The following is a 13059-nucleotide window of genomic DNA, read 5'->3' as shown; positions in this document are numbered from 1 at the left end:
GCTGGTCTCTCCCTAACAATGGCCTTCCAACCCAAGTCCCGGCCCCTCCGTAGACCTCAACTTTTAACCCTTCAGTTCCCAGATCCTTCTGAATCAAGGCTGACCAGAAAACCCTAGAGAGGGCCCGGGGCCTCCTAGCTGCAGCCTAAGGAGGGCTGAGGGCTGAGGGTGGGCAGCACATTCCAGTCCCGGTGCCCTGGGGCTCTGTCCTCCTCCTCCCCCCTACCCGGGGACCGTGGGCTCCTCCTAGTTCTCTGACAAATGTCCCCACGTTGACTCCCCCTCCGAGCTGTGGGAGTTGGTGCCTTATCAGGAGGGAGAGGAGCGGGAGATGTGTGGGAAGTGTGGCTGGGATTGGTCTCTGGGGGCAACGGTGAGAGGGGGTGTCTTCATCCCCTGAGCGCCCACCTCCCACGAGGCTGCGCAAGGGGCAGTGTAGAAGGTAGATGATGGGATCTAGGAAACCTAGAGGCCGCTTAGTGCCATCTCTGGGCACCAGCTTACCTGGTGTGTGCACTGCCCCCACTAGGCCCCGTCACAATGTCGGGGGTGGGGTGGGCAGGCGGGCAGGGTAGAGCCGCCGGTAGACTTGGTGGGCCTTGAAAGCAAGGCCTCCCTGGTGCTTCTTCCCCGGGGTTCCCCAGTGACTTAGACAGAAAAGAATCTGCCTGCAATGCAGAAGACCCAGGTTCGATCCCTGGGTCGGGAAGATCCCCTGGACGATGAAATGGCAACCCACTCCAGTATTCTTGCCTGGAGAATCCCATGGACAGAGGAGCCTGGAGGGCTACAGTCCACGGGGTTGCACAGAGTTGGACATGACTGAACGACTAAAACAGTAAAGCCAGGCCTGACTGCAGGCTGACCCACTGTCCCTGTCCCCCCTACCCTGATGCAGGACTCTGCTCAAACTAGTAATTACCAGGCAAATCAAGATGAGCTGGTGGCTTATACCCTAAGCCAGAGGCAGACTGTCTCCAGGCCTGGAGAGAGAAAAAGCCCCAGGCTGCGGCTCCCCAGGGTGGGAAGCCTTTTGTACGCGGGTCGGTGGGCCCTCCTGAGAACAGGGCGGCAGGCTGCCGCCTGACACCTACCCAAACCTGTGTGACTGGATTCCTGGCAGCCCCGGAGGGAGCCCACTGAAGGCTTGCCTCTATTTGTCCTTCTTCTTTCTCCACATCCCCCCTTCCCTCATGAAATGTGAGTCCTCAGGGGCCTGGACGAGCTGGACAACCCACCCTTGCCTCCCCCTGCTCATCCCAGCCAGCAGGGAGCTCTGGTCATTTCCCAGCCTTTGCATCAGCACCCTCCTCCCCGTTCTCAGGCCAGGGCCACCAGGCAGGCCGATACTCTGCTCCCCTCTGGGGAGGGTCTCTGCCCCTCTCTGGGGAGGCTCCCTGGCCACTGGAGTCCACCTGTCAGACCCTCTGATTGGCACTGGCCTCAGTCTCTCCACCTGCAATGCGGGAGGCCTGGGTTTGATCCCTGGGTTGGGAAGATCCCCTGGAGAAGGGAATGGCTACCCACTCCAGTATTCTGGCCTGGAGAATTCCATGGACTGTATAGTCCATGGGGCCTCAAAGCGTTGGACAGGACTGAGTGATTTTCACTTACTGTCTCTCCATTTAAGGGAGAGGGGTTCTCCTGCTTTTCTGGGAGTGCCCATCTCTTTACAGATCTGATCAAGATATAAACCTCATTTCCAAAAAACTGCTAAAAGCTGTTCCCAGAGCATTGCAGCCACTTGAAGTTAGAATTCTTTACAAATGCAGCCCCTCTGGGCGGAAGAGGAGGACGATGAGGGGACGACCCCTCCCTCAGGGTCGCCGAGTGGAGCAGCGACTAGGTGTGCATGGGGGGGGGGGTGCCCTCCCATCCCTGCCCCCACAGGCCAGATGAGCTCCAGCTTCCTCAGGGGGAGTGGGGGGAGGGGAGAGGTTCTCCCTCCGGAGTCCTCCCCATCACCCTGGAGATGGGAATTTTCATCAGCCCCCCAACTCCCTTTCCATACAATAAAGCTTAGTGCTTGGCACTGATGGAGGGGCTTGAAGGAGCTCATGCCTCCCCCCAAAATGAGGGGCTGCTGTTTGTGGGTCCTGTGAGATTTCTCAAAGGGGCCTTTGACCCAAGGGGGCTTGACCTTCTATGAATTTGCTCCTGGCCGGGGAGGTGGGTGGGGCGGGAAGGACTTGAGCCATGGTCTGCGTGACCCCCAGGCTGGGCTGTTCCCACAAGGGGAGTCCTGGGCTCTGATGGGGTCTTCAGGAAGGGGTGGTGCATCCTGAGTTCTGCGAGGCAGGGCTCAGGAACTCCCAAGTCACCTGGGCCTCACTCTCCTCGTCCTCCCCTGCGATGTCTCCCCAAATAGAGCCGGGCTGTACCCCAACCTAGGGCTCACCCCCTGCTACTCTCCCTTTCCCCCACCTTCACAATAGGCTGTTTATCCCCCGGCCCCATGACACCCTCACCCACTCAGCTCAGCCCCCGGTGGCAGCAACAGGGGTGGGAAAGGCACACCTGAGCTGAAGTCAAGGGGGGGTTGGTTTTCTAGGCCGTTGCCTGGGTGATGCCACCTGAGCTGGGCGCCAGGCACCTGTTGCCAGGGGAACAATGCGGGCGGGGCCCCTCCCTCGGGAGCTGCCAGAGCCAGTAGGCTGAGATGGGAGGTGGATCAGATTCCAGAGAGTGCTGGGTGGGTGGGCTGGGGGGACAGGGGTGTGCGGTACTGGGGAAGCTGGCACGTCTGCATCAAGAAACAGAAACCAAACGGGGGCAGGAGAGCAAAGACAGGGGGGGACCAGGTTTCAGGAGGCTCAGCATGGTGCCCAAGGTGTCCTCCCACTTTCAGCCTGAGCCAGGGCCTTTGCCTCCCCAGCCAGTCCTGTCTCCTCCTCATTCCTTTGTCCCTGCGTCCCCACAGGCGCGGAGGTTCTTTGATCCCTGGTTTATTCCTGGTCACCAATCCCCCCGCGACTCTGAGCCCCCCCATCCTCAGCCCCGCCTCCTCCCATCACGCCGGCTCCTCCCCGGCCTCGGCCTTAAAAACCCGCCGCAGCCTGGAGTCCCCAGGTGGTACCGCCGGGTGAGCCGCTCAACCCCAGAACCTGCGCCAGCTCCCGGCTTGGCTCTCCTCTCGGCAGGTGGATCGGGAGGGTCTGAGCAAGTTGGTCAGACAGGCGGCGGCGGGACCTGACTGCAGGGCACCTGAGGGGAGACGGGACCCGCCCGGCAACAGCAGCCACTCAGCTGAGCAAGACTTTGGGGTGGATTTGTTGCTGGGGGTTCAGAGACACATCTGTGAAGGACACGGAGCAAGGAGGCACCCACAAGAGGCTCTCGGATGTGGTGAGCGCTGTCTGGGTCAGAGAACGCTGACACGCCCTTGCTGGGCACGGAGACCCCCCACCTGCGTTCCCACAGGCGTGGAGCATCGGATCCACTCCTCCAACCAACTGGGCCTCTTAGAGCTGGGGAAGACCCGACTGAGGGAGGGGACAGATGGCTTCCACTGGCCTTGAACTCCTGGGCATGACCCTGGCCGTGCTGGGCTGGCTGGGGACCCTGGTGTCCTGCGCCCTGCCCCTGTGGAAGGTGACCGCCTTCATCGGCAACAGCATCGTGGTGGCCCAGGTGGTGTGGGAGGGGCTGTGGATGTCCTGCGTGGTGCAGAGCACGGGCCAGATGCAGTGCAAGGTGTACGACTCGCTGCTGGCGCTGCCGCAGGACCTGCAGGCTGCCCGGGCCCTCTGCGTCATCGCCCTCCTGCTGGCCCTGCTCGGGGTGCTGGTGGCCATCACGGGCGCCCAGTGCACCACCTGCGTGGAGGACGAAGGCGCCAAGGCCCGCATCGTGCTCACCGGGGGAGTCCTCCTCCTCCTGGCGGGCATCCTGGTGCTCATCCCGGTGTGCTGGACGGCCCACGCCATCATCCAGGACTTCTACAATCCCCTGGTGGCCGAGGCCCTCAAGCGGGAGCTGGGAGCCTCCCTCTATCTTGGCTGGGCAGCGTCCGCCCTGCTTCTGCTGGGCGGGGGGCTGTTGTGTTGCACATGCCCCCCGCCCCAGATTGAGCGGCCCCGGGGACCGAGGCTGGGCTACTCTATCCCCTCCCGCTCGGGGGCATCTGGGCTGGACAAGAGGGACTACGTGTGAGGCCCATGTCCCAGGAAGCCTGCTGCTGGAAACCTTGACCTTTGTGCTGGCTGCCCTGCTCTCAAACTTGCCTTCCACTCTCACCCCTCTGCCAGGTGGAACCCACTTTCCAGAGGCAGGAGCAGGCCTGGCTGTAGAGTTAGTCTCAGCACCCGGCCCGAGTGAGCCTAGACCCACCTCCAACCCGGAAGGTGCTCCTGCTTCTATCTTCCGTCCTGGATTCAGGCTGGTCCTCCTCTTGCTCCCAGAACCTGGGCTTCACCCAAAGAGCAGTAGCTGCTTATAAGGCATCTGGCCTGGAGTTGGCCCCCTCCGCCTGGCCACTACTGGCATCCAGAGCAGCCACTGTCCTCCAGGCCCAGAGACCCTGCCCATCACCTTCCCCCCTCACTCCACCTTCAAGTAGGGAATAAACAGAATATTGGTAACTCAGAATAAACAGAGTGTTTGTGGTTGAGCTGGGAAGACCTGATGGCCTCCCGTGGGTTTGTCAGGCAAGGCCTGCTCCAGGTCATGCCCAGACAGTGACCTCACTCAGGCCACGCAAGTCACAGGGTGGGGAACGGAACAACAACTAGGCAGGTGTGCCACTAATGCCCACCTCCTGCTAGTCTGGCATTCAGCAACCTCCCCAGCAACACCAAAGGTAAGTAATCAAACAAAACATGCTTTATTTAGTAAAACCTGGTGAGTGTGGGCAGGACATGGCAAGTGCCCAAGGGCTGGAATAGGAAGGTCAGGGGTCAGCACAAGGGGGACATGACTCAGGATGCAGGAGCCAGAGGTCAGAAGACTTGGAGACTGGCGGGTCTTTGGTAACTTATCACCTGCTCTTCTGGAGGCTACAGGAGGCTCAAGAGCCCCTGGGGGTTCCAGAGGCTTGACCAGCAAGGAAAGTCTCGTCCTAGGGAGGCCCCGCCCCCAGCACCAGCAGGGGAGGGCATGGTACCCTTCACATGGGGAAGTTCCAGGTTGGTCTCTAAGATAGGGTTGTCCAGGGTGGAGAACAATCCAGAAACTGAAGCATTGCCTTTTTGGCTCCATCTTCCAAAGTGAGGAACACCAGTAGCAGACCCCAGGTAGGTTATCAAGCGGATTAACCACTGCCCCCCTCCCCCAATAAGAATCCAGAACAACCCCAAAGCTGTCATGGATCACTGTCTCCATGACCCCAGTGCAGTGGGTTAGACTCCACTATCAAAGGAGCCCCCACTCCCCTACCCAAATTAGACATAATTCTTAGTGGGGTATTCGGAGGGACCCCGAGAGGCGGTATGTGGGGCTGATACTGAGTATCGGGCCATATAATGTCTGGAGCCCCGGGAGCCCCCAGAGGGGCAGGTGCAGCACAGTAGCCCCCCACCCAGCAACAAAAGGCCGGAAGCCGCCCAGCCCAGGTAGAGAGAGGCTCCCAGCTCCCGCTTTTGGGCCTCGACCACCAGAGGGTTGTAGAAGTCCTGGATGATGGTGTGGGCGGTCCAGCACACAGGGATCAGGGTCAGGACGCCCGAGATGACAAAGATGATCCCGGAGGTGAGCACCAGGCGGGCCTTGGAGTCCTTGTCCTCCACGCAGGTGGTGCACTTGGCTCCAGCGAGGTAGACCAGCACCCCGAGCAGGGCCAGCAGGAGGGCGATGACGCAGAGGGCCCGGGCAGCCTGCAGGTCCTGCGGCAGCGCCAGCAGCGAGTCGTACACCTTGCACTGCATCTGGCCCGTGCTCTGCACCACGCAGGACATCCACAGCCCCTCCCACACCACCTGGGCCACCACGATGCTGTTGCCGATGAAGGCGGTCACCTTCCACAGGGGCAGGGTGCAGGACACCAGGGCATTCACCCAGCCAAACAGGGTCAGGACGATCCCCAGGATTTGCAGACCAGCAGAAGCCATGGCGAGGCTGGGGCTGAGACACGGCACTGGGGGACAAAACAAGAGTAAGGTTAAGACCAGCTGGCTCGGCCCCTCGTTCCCAATGAACGCTAGGTCCCATGCCACGTGCCATAGCCACCACACAGGACACCAAGAGTATGAACCCTGTACATGTGCAAGGCACACTCCGAGCCTCATTTTCTCAAAGGCAAGTGAGCATTTAATGCTTCAGCATTAATTTTTCTCCCTAGGAAATGGCAGCCCACTCCAGTATTCTTGCCTGGAGAATCCCACGGACAGAGGAGCCTGACAGGCTACAGTCCATGGGGTCGCAAGAGTCAGACACGACTTAGTGACTAAACCACCAGTTATGTGACAGACACTGGTGTGTAAGAGTGAAAAAGTAAGCACCCCAGTCCTGGTTGTTTTGAGTGTAAATGAAATAAAGCACCTATGCAAATGCTGGCGTTCCACGGTGGCTCAAACAGTAAAGAATCCACCTGCAATGCAGGAGATCTCTTGCCTGGAGAATTCCATGGACAGAGGAGCCTGGTGAGCTACAGTCTACAGGGTCGCAAAGACATGACTGAACTACTAAAACACACACACACACACACACACACACACAGACACGCAAAGGTTAGCCCATGGCCCTTTGGGTACAAAGGGATAAAAGGGATGAAACAACAGAATGCAATTTTTCAGTAGTTTCCACAGGGCAAATGGGTAGTGGGTTGGCTCTAGCCCTGAGTTCCAGGCTTAAAACTTAGTTTTAATACCAAGAACAGTCCCAAGTTTCCTCTTAGCATCCAACATAAGTGTCCAAACCCTTCACCCCAACTTGGATCCATACCACAAAACAGGTGGTTGCTAGTTTGATCTTAAGATATAGTGTGGACGGTAGCCAGACAGTCCTGGCCTTGCTCACCACTGCCTGGTTCAAACCAGCTCCACCTATTCAAAACCTGGATGGGGCATGAGAGGTGGAGAAGAAACACAACAAAACATTAACACCAGCCTCTCCCACCCAAAGTACTTCCTTTCCCAAGGTCCCCAGCTGCCTCCTGGGGTCCTGCCCTCTGCCCTGCCTGGGGCCCACAGAACAGACTCCCAAGGTTGGTGACATTTTCTTGTGTATTCTTGCCCCAAATGCCATCCTCTCAGGGCCCAATTTCCCCTAAAAGAAGCTGCCACCTTTGGAGTCTGTCCAGTGAACCAGCTCCTCTGGGGCAGCTCTGGCCCCCTCACATCCTGATTGACGTCGTTTGGGGGGCGATCAGTTCCGTTCAGGGCCCCCCTATGACCCTCCATTGCACAAAGTTCCCGCGCACAGCTCGAACCTAAACTTAGCACCAGCCCCAGGGGGTGGCCAGAGGGCAGACTCTCCGTTTCTTTGCACCCCGCCCATAACCCGGGAGAACTCATGACCTCAGGGGAGATCGGACGGGGCGGGCCGTACTGCGCCAATCCCAAGCCCAGGGTCAGCCCTCCAGGCCTCTCCGGCCGGGTTAGGGTGGGGGCCACGCTAGCCTTGGCACCCGGCACCTCCCCCTTACAAGCGCGCCCCTGCTCTCGGCCCCTTCCCTTTCCACGTGCTACGGCCTCAGCTCATCCGAGGGCGTCCCCTCCCGCTCTCGATCCCTATTTCCCCTGAGTGTGGCCCGAAGGAGGGTGTCCTCAGCCCCCCGCCGTGGAAGCCGCGCACCCTGAAGTGGCCTAAGGGCGGCGCTCGCCGCGGGGTCCGCTCGCACAGGTGAGGGGGAGAAGGGCCCGGCCCTAGAGAGCAGCGCAGGTGGGGGAGGGGCTCCCGGGTTTCGGTGCTTTTGTCCCGGGCAGGGGGAGGGGCGCTTAACCCTTCCGTCGAAGGACCCCTTCAGGGCCCCGGCTCGGGTGCAGGCGTCCCCCCGCCCCCAGGGGCTCGCGGTCAAATCAGCGCAGGTTCGTCCCACGCACCGCAACCCAACTCTGCCACGCCCCACGCGCCCCGCAATCCCAGGTGTCTACCCCTTCCCCCACGACAGGCGCACCTGCCCAGGCTCACCTGAGAAGGAGTGCACGGAGATTCTGAGCAGCCGGCAGAGTGTGGAGATGGGCGCGGAGGCGGGGGTCTTTAAAGAGGCAGTGACGTCACCGGACCACCGCCCTGGGGAGGGGCAGAGACCCTCGTCTGACTGGCGGCGAATCCCAGCCTGGTCAGTAAGGGGCGCTCGAGCCAGCAGCCTCCGCTCGCACACCTCTGGCCCGGGCGCCTGGTAGCAGCTGGCTGCAGTTCCGCCCGCTGGGAGGACGCGCGGTGTGGAGCCGAACAGAGCTCGGGTCCGGACTCCGGAACTCACCTAAACTTCCCGAGCCTCGTTTCACTCCGAAAAAGGGAGACAGCATTTTACCAGTCAATCCTGAAAGAAACCAATCCTGAATATTCATTGGAAGGTCTGATGCTGAAGCTCCAGTACTTTGGCCACCTGATGCGAAGAGTGAAGGAAAGTGAAAAGAAGTGAAAGTGGCGGCCGACTCTTTGCGAGTCCACGGACTGTACAGTCCATGGTCTCCCGCATTGCAACCTTACCAGCTGAGCCACGGGGAAGCCCAAGAATTCTGGAGTGGGTAACTATCACTTCTCCAGAGAACCTTCCCGACCCAGGAATCGAACCGGGGTCTCCTGCATGGCAGGAGGATTCTTTACCAACTGGGCTATCAAGGAAGCCCTGATGTGAAGAGAGGACTTATTGGAAAAGACCCTGATGCTGGGAAAGATTGAAGGCAGGAGGAGAAGGGGACGACGACAGAGGATGAGATGGTTGGATGGCATCACCGACTCGATGGACATGAGTTTGAGCAAACTCAGGGGAGATAGTGAAGGACAGGGAGGTCTGGCGTGCTGCAGTCCATGGGGTCGCAAAGAGTCGGACACCACTGAGAGACTGAACAACGAACATCAACAAATGTCCTAAGGTAGAAATGAAACGACACAGTAGTATTACATTTGTTATATTATTATACCCTCGGGGCCCTTAAGAAAGCTGCAGTTATCTCTGAGATGGGTTATTTCGTGTCAGACCAGCCCCCTCGCCCAACACACACCTCCCGGGCTTCAGCCACCGAGAAGGCAAGGCCACATCTGCCTCCCTTTGGCATTCTGGCCGCTCGGGCGCAGAGGAGGCGTTTGTTGAGCGAATGCCTGAACTTAGCGGGCGGGGCGGGGCGGGACGGGGCGTCTAGGGGCGGATCGTGGGGGGCAGGCCGAGACCAGGGGTCCGCCCCGGAAGGCGGGGGCGGGGGCGGGGCCGCCTCTCTGTACCCGGGTCCGCGGGTGGCGAGCGCAGACGGCAGCGGCCGCCAGACGAGCACCATGGCTCCCTGCCCGCTACGCCCGCTGCTGCGGCTCCTCGTGCTGGGGCTCGGGCTGGCGCTGCTGCGCGCCGCGGCCGGGGAGCGAGTGCCAGGTATGCCGGTCCCCGGCCGGGCGGGTGGGCGTGGGAGCGGGGGGAGTCCCCTGGCCGGGATCGGGGAGCCGGCACCAGGAGCCTGGAGGCGGGGCAGAACCGGGGGACCAGGCAGACACGGGGATCCGGGGTCAGACAGTCCCCAGACTCGGCCTCCCCAGATCAGGAGAGGTCCCATCCCGCTCCCAGATTCTTCCATAGTTCGGGCCTCAGTTTCCCGCCTGTCCGACGTGGGGGGCGGGGTGTTTCTGTCCTGAGAGTCTGGACTCGGAAGTGGAGAGAGAAAGTTTGAGGGAGGGATGTCTCGTCTGGTAAGGCGGCACGCTCCCAACCTGATCAATACCAGTTCTGCCCACCCCACCTTGACCTAAGAGTGGGGGGGCTGTTGAGGGGCACGGAGGTCTGTGCCTCCTATACCTTGTGGGGTACCCCCTTCCATCCGGTGACTTCAGTGCCCAGCTATTCGGGGGGAGGGACCGGGATCGGGCCCAGTGCCCGGGAATGAGTCACCCGCCGGCAGCGCGGGGCGGGGGCGGGGGGGGGCGGTTATGGGGAACTGACCGCCCCCCCCCCCCGAGCGTCCCGCACTTTGCCCCCCGCTCCCCCGCGCTGCCGTGTCCCGGTCGGGCCGTGCGGTCACCTGTGAGGAATGCGGAGGGCGCCGGTGACTCACGTTATTCGAGCCGGGCCGACCCTGACCTCAGCCCCCAAAATAGCCGCGCCCCGCCCCCAGCCTCTGACCCGCGTCCCCCTCCCCAGGCACCACCCCCTGCTCTCGCGGCAGCTCCTGGAGCGCGGACCTAGACAAGTGCATGGATTGCGCCTCGTGCCCGGCGAGACCGCACAGCGACTTCTGCCTGGGCTGTGAGTGGGGGCGGGGCCGGGGCGAGCGGACCCCAGGCTAGGGGGGAGGCTTCCGGGGTGGAAGGGGGAGCAGGGGACTTGAGATCTGGGGAATTAATCGGGGTGGGGTGGAGGCTGGAGTGAGGAAGGGGCTCTCACCAGGGTAGGGACCTGGGGGAGGGAAGCCTGGAGGTTCCGATCTAGGGGGCGGGGCTGGCCTGAGAGGGGCGTGGTCTGACCTGGAGTCCCGCCCCCAGGCGCTGCGGCCCCTCCCGCCCCCTTCAGGCTGCTGTGGCCCATCCTGGGGGGCGCCCTGGGGCTGGCCCTCGTGCTGGGGCTGCTTTCTGGCTTCCTGGTCTGGAGACGGTGCCGCAGGAGAGAGAAGTTTACCAGTGAGTGTGTCCCCGCCCACCCGATGGCCCCCCATCATTCCTCAACATCTCCCCCACTCCTGACACCCCTCTTCTTATCTTGCAGCCCCCATCGAGGAGACCGGTGGGGAGGGCTGTCCTGGTGTGGCCCTGATCCAGTGACAGGGCGCGCCCCCTGCCAGCAGGAGGCTGTGCCCGCTCATCATTCATTCATTCATTCTGGAGCCAGCCCCAGCCTCCCAGACACAGCCAGAGCCAGGCTGCTCCAGCCACAGGGGTGTGGAGGGATGGGGGACAGTGAATCACCTCTCTAAGGTCCGGCCCCAAGCTTCCGAAGAGCCTTCCAAGGTGTCTGACCGCCCTGTCTCTGGCTCCAGAATAGAAAAGGAGACCCTGGCTGGCTCACACCAGACAGCTGACGCTAAGGAACTGCAGCATTTGCACAAGGGTCCCCACCCCCACCCACACCATGGCCTGGGGGCCAGGCTGACCTCAAGGACCGACACAACACCAGGTCCCACCCACTCAGATGTACTGAAATTCCACCACTTGGGGTCTCAGCCTGGAGGGGTTAGGGACCTGTTCCTAACACTAGAGGGCTGGCCCTCTAATGGGGCTGGCCCTAAGACACTGCCCCCTTGGACCTCCTAACACAGGGGGGGATATTTATTTAGGGAGAAAATGTGGAGGGGGAGAGAATTTATTAATAAAAGAATCTTTAACTTTAAATGGTTTGGAGAGTGGCATGATCCCAGCCTGACTTCCCAGAGCTGGAGGGGAGGAGTGAGTCACCGCGGGGGTGGGGGCGAGGCTCTGACTCACACATTCTCAATGCCTGAGCCCAGCCTGCCAGGACCTGGCCAGCCGAGACCGTTTTCCAGGGAAGTGCTTGAGGAGAAATCCGGCATCCAGCACCCCTCCCTGCCCTCCCTTCCCCAAAGAGCCTGGGTTCCAGATTGAAGCTTTCATTCACTCAGCAGTCTTTATTCAGTTCTCAGCAGGGAGGGGATGGCCTCCTTTCCCATGTCCCTGCCCCTTCCACCTCAGGGCTCTGTGTGTGAGGGGAGGTCCTGGTGCCCAGAGGCCTGGTCTGGAGGAAAAGCAGGGCAGGTGGTCCCTTCGTGGGAGTGCTGCTCTCCCTTGTTGAGGGGAAAGAAGGAAGTGGGGGGGAGGCAGGGGCACTGCTCCCCAGATCTCAGAGCTCCATCATGTCCCCAGCTGGGGTTGCAGGATAGTGGGGGGTGGGAGTGTCCCCCAGCCTCAGCAGCCGGAGAGCCTCAGGGATCAGGTTCCCAGGGTAGCGCCAGAGAAGCAGCTCAGAGCAAGGGCTTCTGGAAGAGGAAATAACGGCACAGGGGCAGAGGCTGGCCTGGCAGAGCCACGCCCCACCTGGTCCAGGTCCCCAGGGGCTCCTGGATTGCTGGCACCTTCCAAGGAGCCAAGTAGGGAAACAACAGAGGTTGGCTAGAAGCTAAAAATAGCAGAGTGAGGCAGAGCCTGGAAATGGGCTCCCAGGACTGGGTATGATCCTCTGGAAGGCCCAGCCAGTGGACTGTGGATGGTGCCTACCTGAGTGGGGGCAGAGCTGGGGGAAACGCCCTGGGGGGGCTGCAGTAAGGGTGGTCATTGTGCAGGCTGAGTCGAGAGAAGTGGGTGGCCATGTTCTCCTCGGATAGGAACTGCTTGCGCAGGGGCTCCCTGGGGAGAGACGGGGAGGCAGGCAGGCTGGGATATTCAGAGGAGAGGTAGCCTGATGGGGACCTGAGGTGACGGAGGACTTGGTGGGAGTCCCTCCCTGCCCCCAAACTCACTGCTCCTCCTCCAGGCGCCGCTTGGTGCTCATGGGCACAGCTCCTCGGAGAGGGGAGCTGGGAAGAAAAGAGAGCTAGGAGCACCCCACCCTCTTGGCGCCATCCCCAGGATCTGCCCGCCTGAGCCTGCAGCGTCAGCCAGCAGCCCCCCGGCCCATGCCTGTCGCTGACGTCTAAGTCACCCTCTCTCCCAGACCATCCAGGAGCCTGCCTCGGAGGTCTTCCCCAGTCTCCAATCTTGTCTCAGCTTATGCCCAAGCCCTGCCGATAAGCCCCACCGCGTGTCATCCTGCAGACCTGCTCTGAGGCCCCAGCCAAAGCTCCTGGGACCCTGGGCCGGGCCCACCCAGGGCCCCCCTACACACACCTCGCGTCCAGGCCTCCAGAAGCCCCCGAGGCGGCCCGCGGGTCGCGCTGGGCCGGACCCTGGGGGCCTCGCTCCAGGGGTTGCTGTAGGATCATTGGGGTTCGGGGTCCTGCGGACGGAGGGGTGGGATCCGGGCGGCAGGGGCGGAGCCTTTGAGGGCGTGACCCAGCGCGTGGGGCGTGGCTTTAGGCGCGCGCGCCG

The 13059-nt window shown here is 61.5% G+C and overlaps 4 protein-coding genes across 8 annotated transcripts; 2 read left to right on the top strand and 2 right to left on the bottom strand.

Moving 5' to 3' along the window:
• Nucleotides 1-3498: 3498 nt before the first annotated feature.
• CLDN9 (claudin 9) lies at nucleotides 3499-4282 on the top strand. Its single transcript, XM_043456228.1, has one exon. It carries the CDS (start codon nucleotides 3499-3501, stop codon nucleotides 4150-4152), a length of 654 nt encoding a protein of 217 aa, XP_043312163.1. The 3' UTR covers nucleotides 4153-4282.
• A 521-nt stretch (nucleotides 4283-4803) lies between these two features.
• Nucleotides 4804-8378, bottom strand: CLDN6 (claudin 6). 3 transcript variants are annotated; one of them, XM_043456062.1, is made up of 4 exons: nucleotides 8360-8378; nucleotides 8065-8166; nucleotides 6877-6988; nucleotides 4804-6070 (listed from the first exon to the last, which is right to left on the bottom strand). In XM_043456062.1, the coding sequence occupies exon 4, from the start codon at nucleotides 6042-6044 to the stop codon at nucleotides 5379-5381; it is 666 nt and encodes a 221-aa protein (XP_043311997.1). In that variant the 5' UTR covers nucleotides 6045-6070; nucleotides 6877-6988; nucleotides 8065-8166; nucleotides 8360-8378; the 3' UTR covers nucleotides 4804-5378. The 3 variants fall into 3 exon arrangements, with proteins under 3 accessions (XP_043311997.1, XP_043311998.1, XP_043311999.1); XM_043456063.1 differs by lacking the exons at nucleotides 8065-8166; nucleotides 8360-8378 and adding an exon at nucleotides 7218-7250 and having other exon boundaries at nucleotides 5379-6070; XM_043456064.1 differs by lacking the exons at nucleotides 6877-6988; nucleotides 8360-8378 and having other exon boundaries at nucleotides 5379-6070; nucleotides 8065-8359.
• A 931-nt stretch (nucleotides 8379-9309) lies between these two features.
• TNFRSF12A (TNF receptor superfamily member 12A) lies at nucleotides 9310-11409 on the top strand. Its single transcript, XM_043456061.1, has 4 exons — nucleotides 9310-9466; nucleotides 10226-10330; nucleotides 10567-10701; nucleotides 10787-11409. The coding sequence occupies exons 1-4, from the start codon at nucleotides 9373-9375 to the stop codon at nucleotides 10840-10842; spliced, it is 390 nt and encodes a 129-aa protein (XP_043311996.1). The 5' UTR covers nucleotides 9310-9372; the 3' UTR covers nucleotides 10843-11409.
• A 227-nt stretch (nucleotides 11410-11636) lies between these two features.
• On the bottom strand, nucleotides 11637-12993 carry HCFC1R1 (host cell factor C1 regulator 1). Of its 3 annotated transcripts, none has more exons than XM_043456058.1 (4): nucleotides 12859-12993; nucleotides 12492-12548; nucleotides 12250-12378; nucleotides 11637-12011 (listed from the first exon to the last, which is right to left on the bottom strand). In XM_043456058.1, exons 1-4 carry the CDS (start codon nucleotides 12951-12953, stop codon nucleotides 11876-11878), a joined length of 417 nt encoding a protein of 138 aa, XP_043311993.1. In that variant the 5' UTR covers nucleotides 12954-12993; the 3' UTR covers nucleotides 11637-11875. The 3 variants fall into 3 exon arrangements, with proteins under 3 accessions (XP_043311993.1, XP_043311995.1, XP_043311994.1); XM_043456060.1 differs by lacking the exon at nucleotides 12859-12993 and adding an exon at nucleotides 12789-12838; XM_043456059.1 differs by lacking the exon at nucleotides 12492-12548.
• Nucleotides 12994-13059: the final 66 nt, after the last annotated feature.

The sequence above is a fragment of the Cervus canadensis genome, chromosome 32, assembly GCF_019320065.1.
Source record: "Cervus canadensis isolate Bull #8, Minnesota chromosome 32, ASM1932006v1, whole genome shotgun sequence".
Taxonomy (NCBI): Eukaryota; Metazoa; Chordata; class Mammalia; order Artiodactyla; family Cervidae; genus Cervus; species Cervus canadensis.
This window is presented reverse-complemented; position numbering and strand designations above follow the sequence as displayed.

Bases quoted from the DNA above. Each gene is read 5' to 3' on its own strand.
- HCFC1R1 (XM_043456058.1), bottom strand. From the start codon at position 12,953: ATGATCCTACAGCAACCCCTGGAGCGAGGCCCCCAGGGTCCGGCCCAG. The intron at 12,549-12,858 runs GTGTGTGTAGGG...TTTTCTTCCCAG, and splicing joins TCTGGAGGCCTGGACGCGAG to CTCCCCTCTCCGAGGAGCTG. The intron at 12,012-12,249 runs GTAGGCACCATC...TTCCTCTTCCAG, and splicing joins CCAGCTCTGCCCCCACTCAG to AAGCCCTTGCTCTGAGCTGC.
- CLDN6 (XM_043456062.1), bottom strand. From the start codon at position 6,044: ATGGCTTCTGCTGGTCTGCAAATCCTGGGGATCGTCCTGACCCTGTTT.
- TNFRSF12A (XM_043456061.1), top strand. From the start codon at position 9,373: ATGGCTCCCTGCCCGCTACGCCCGCTGCTGCGGCTCCTCGTGCTGGGG. The intron at 10,331-10,566 runs GTGAGTGGGGGC...TCCCGCCCCCAG, and splicing joins CAGCGACTTCTGCCTGGGCT to GCGCTGCGGCCCCTCCCGCC. The intron at 10,702-10,786 runs GTGAGTGTGTCC...CTTATCTTGCAG, and splicing joins CAGGAGAGAGAAGTTTACCA to CCCCCATCGAGGAGACCGGT.
- CLDN9 (XM_043456228.1), top strand. From the start codon at position 3,499: ATGGCTTCCACTGGCCTTGAACTCCTGGGCATGACCCTGGCCGTGCTG.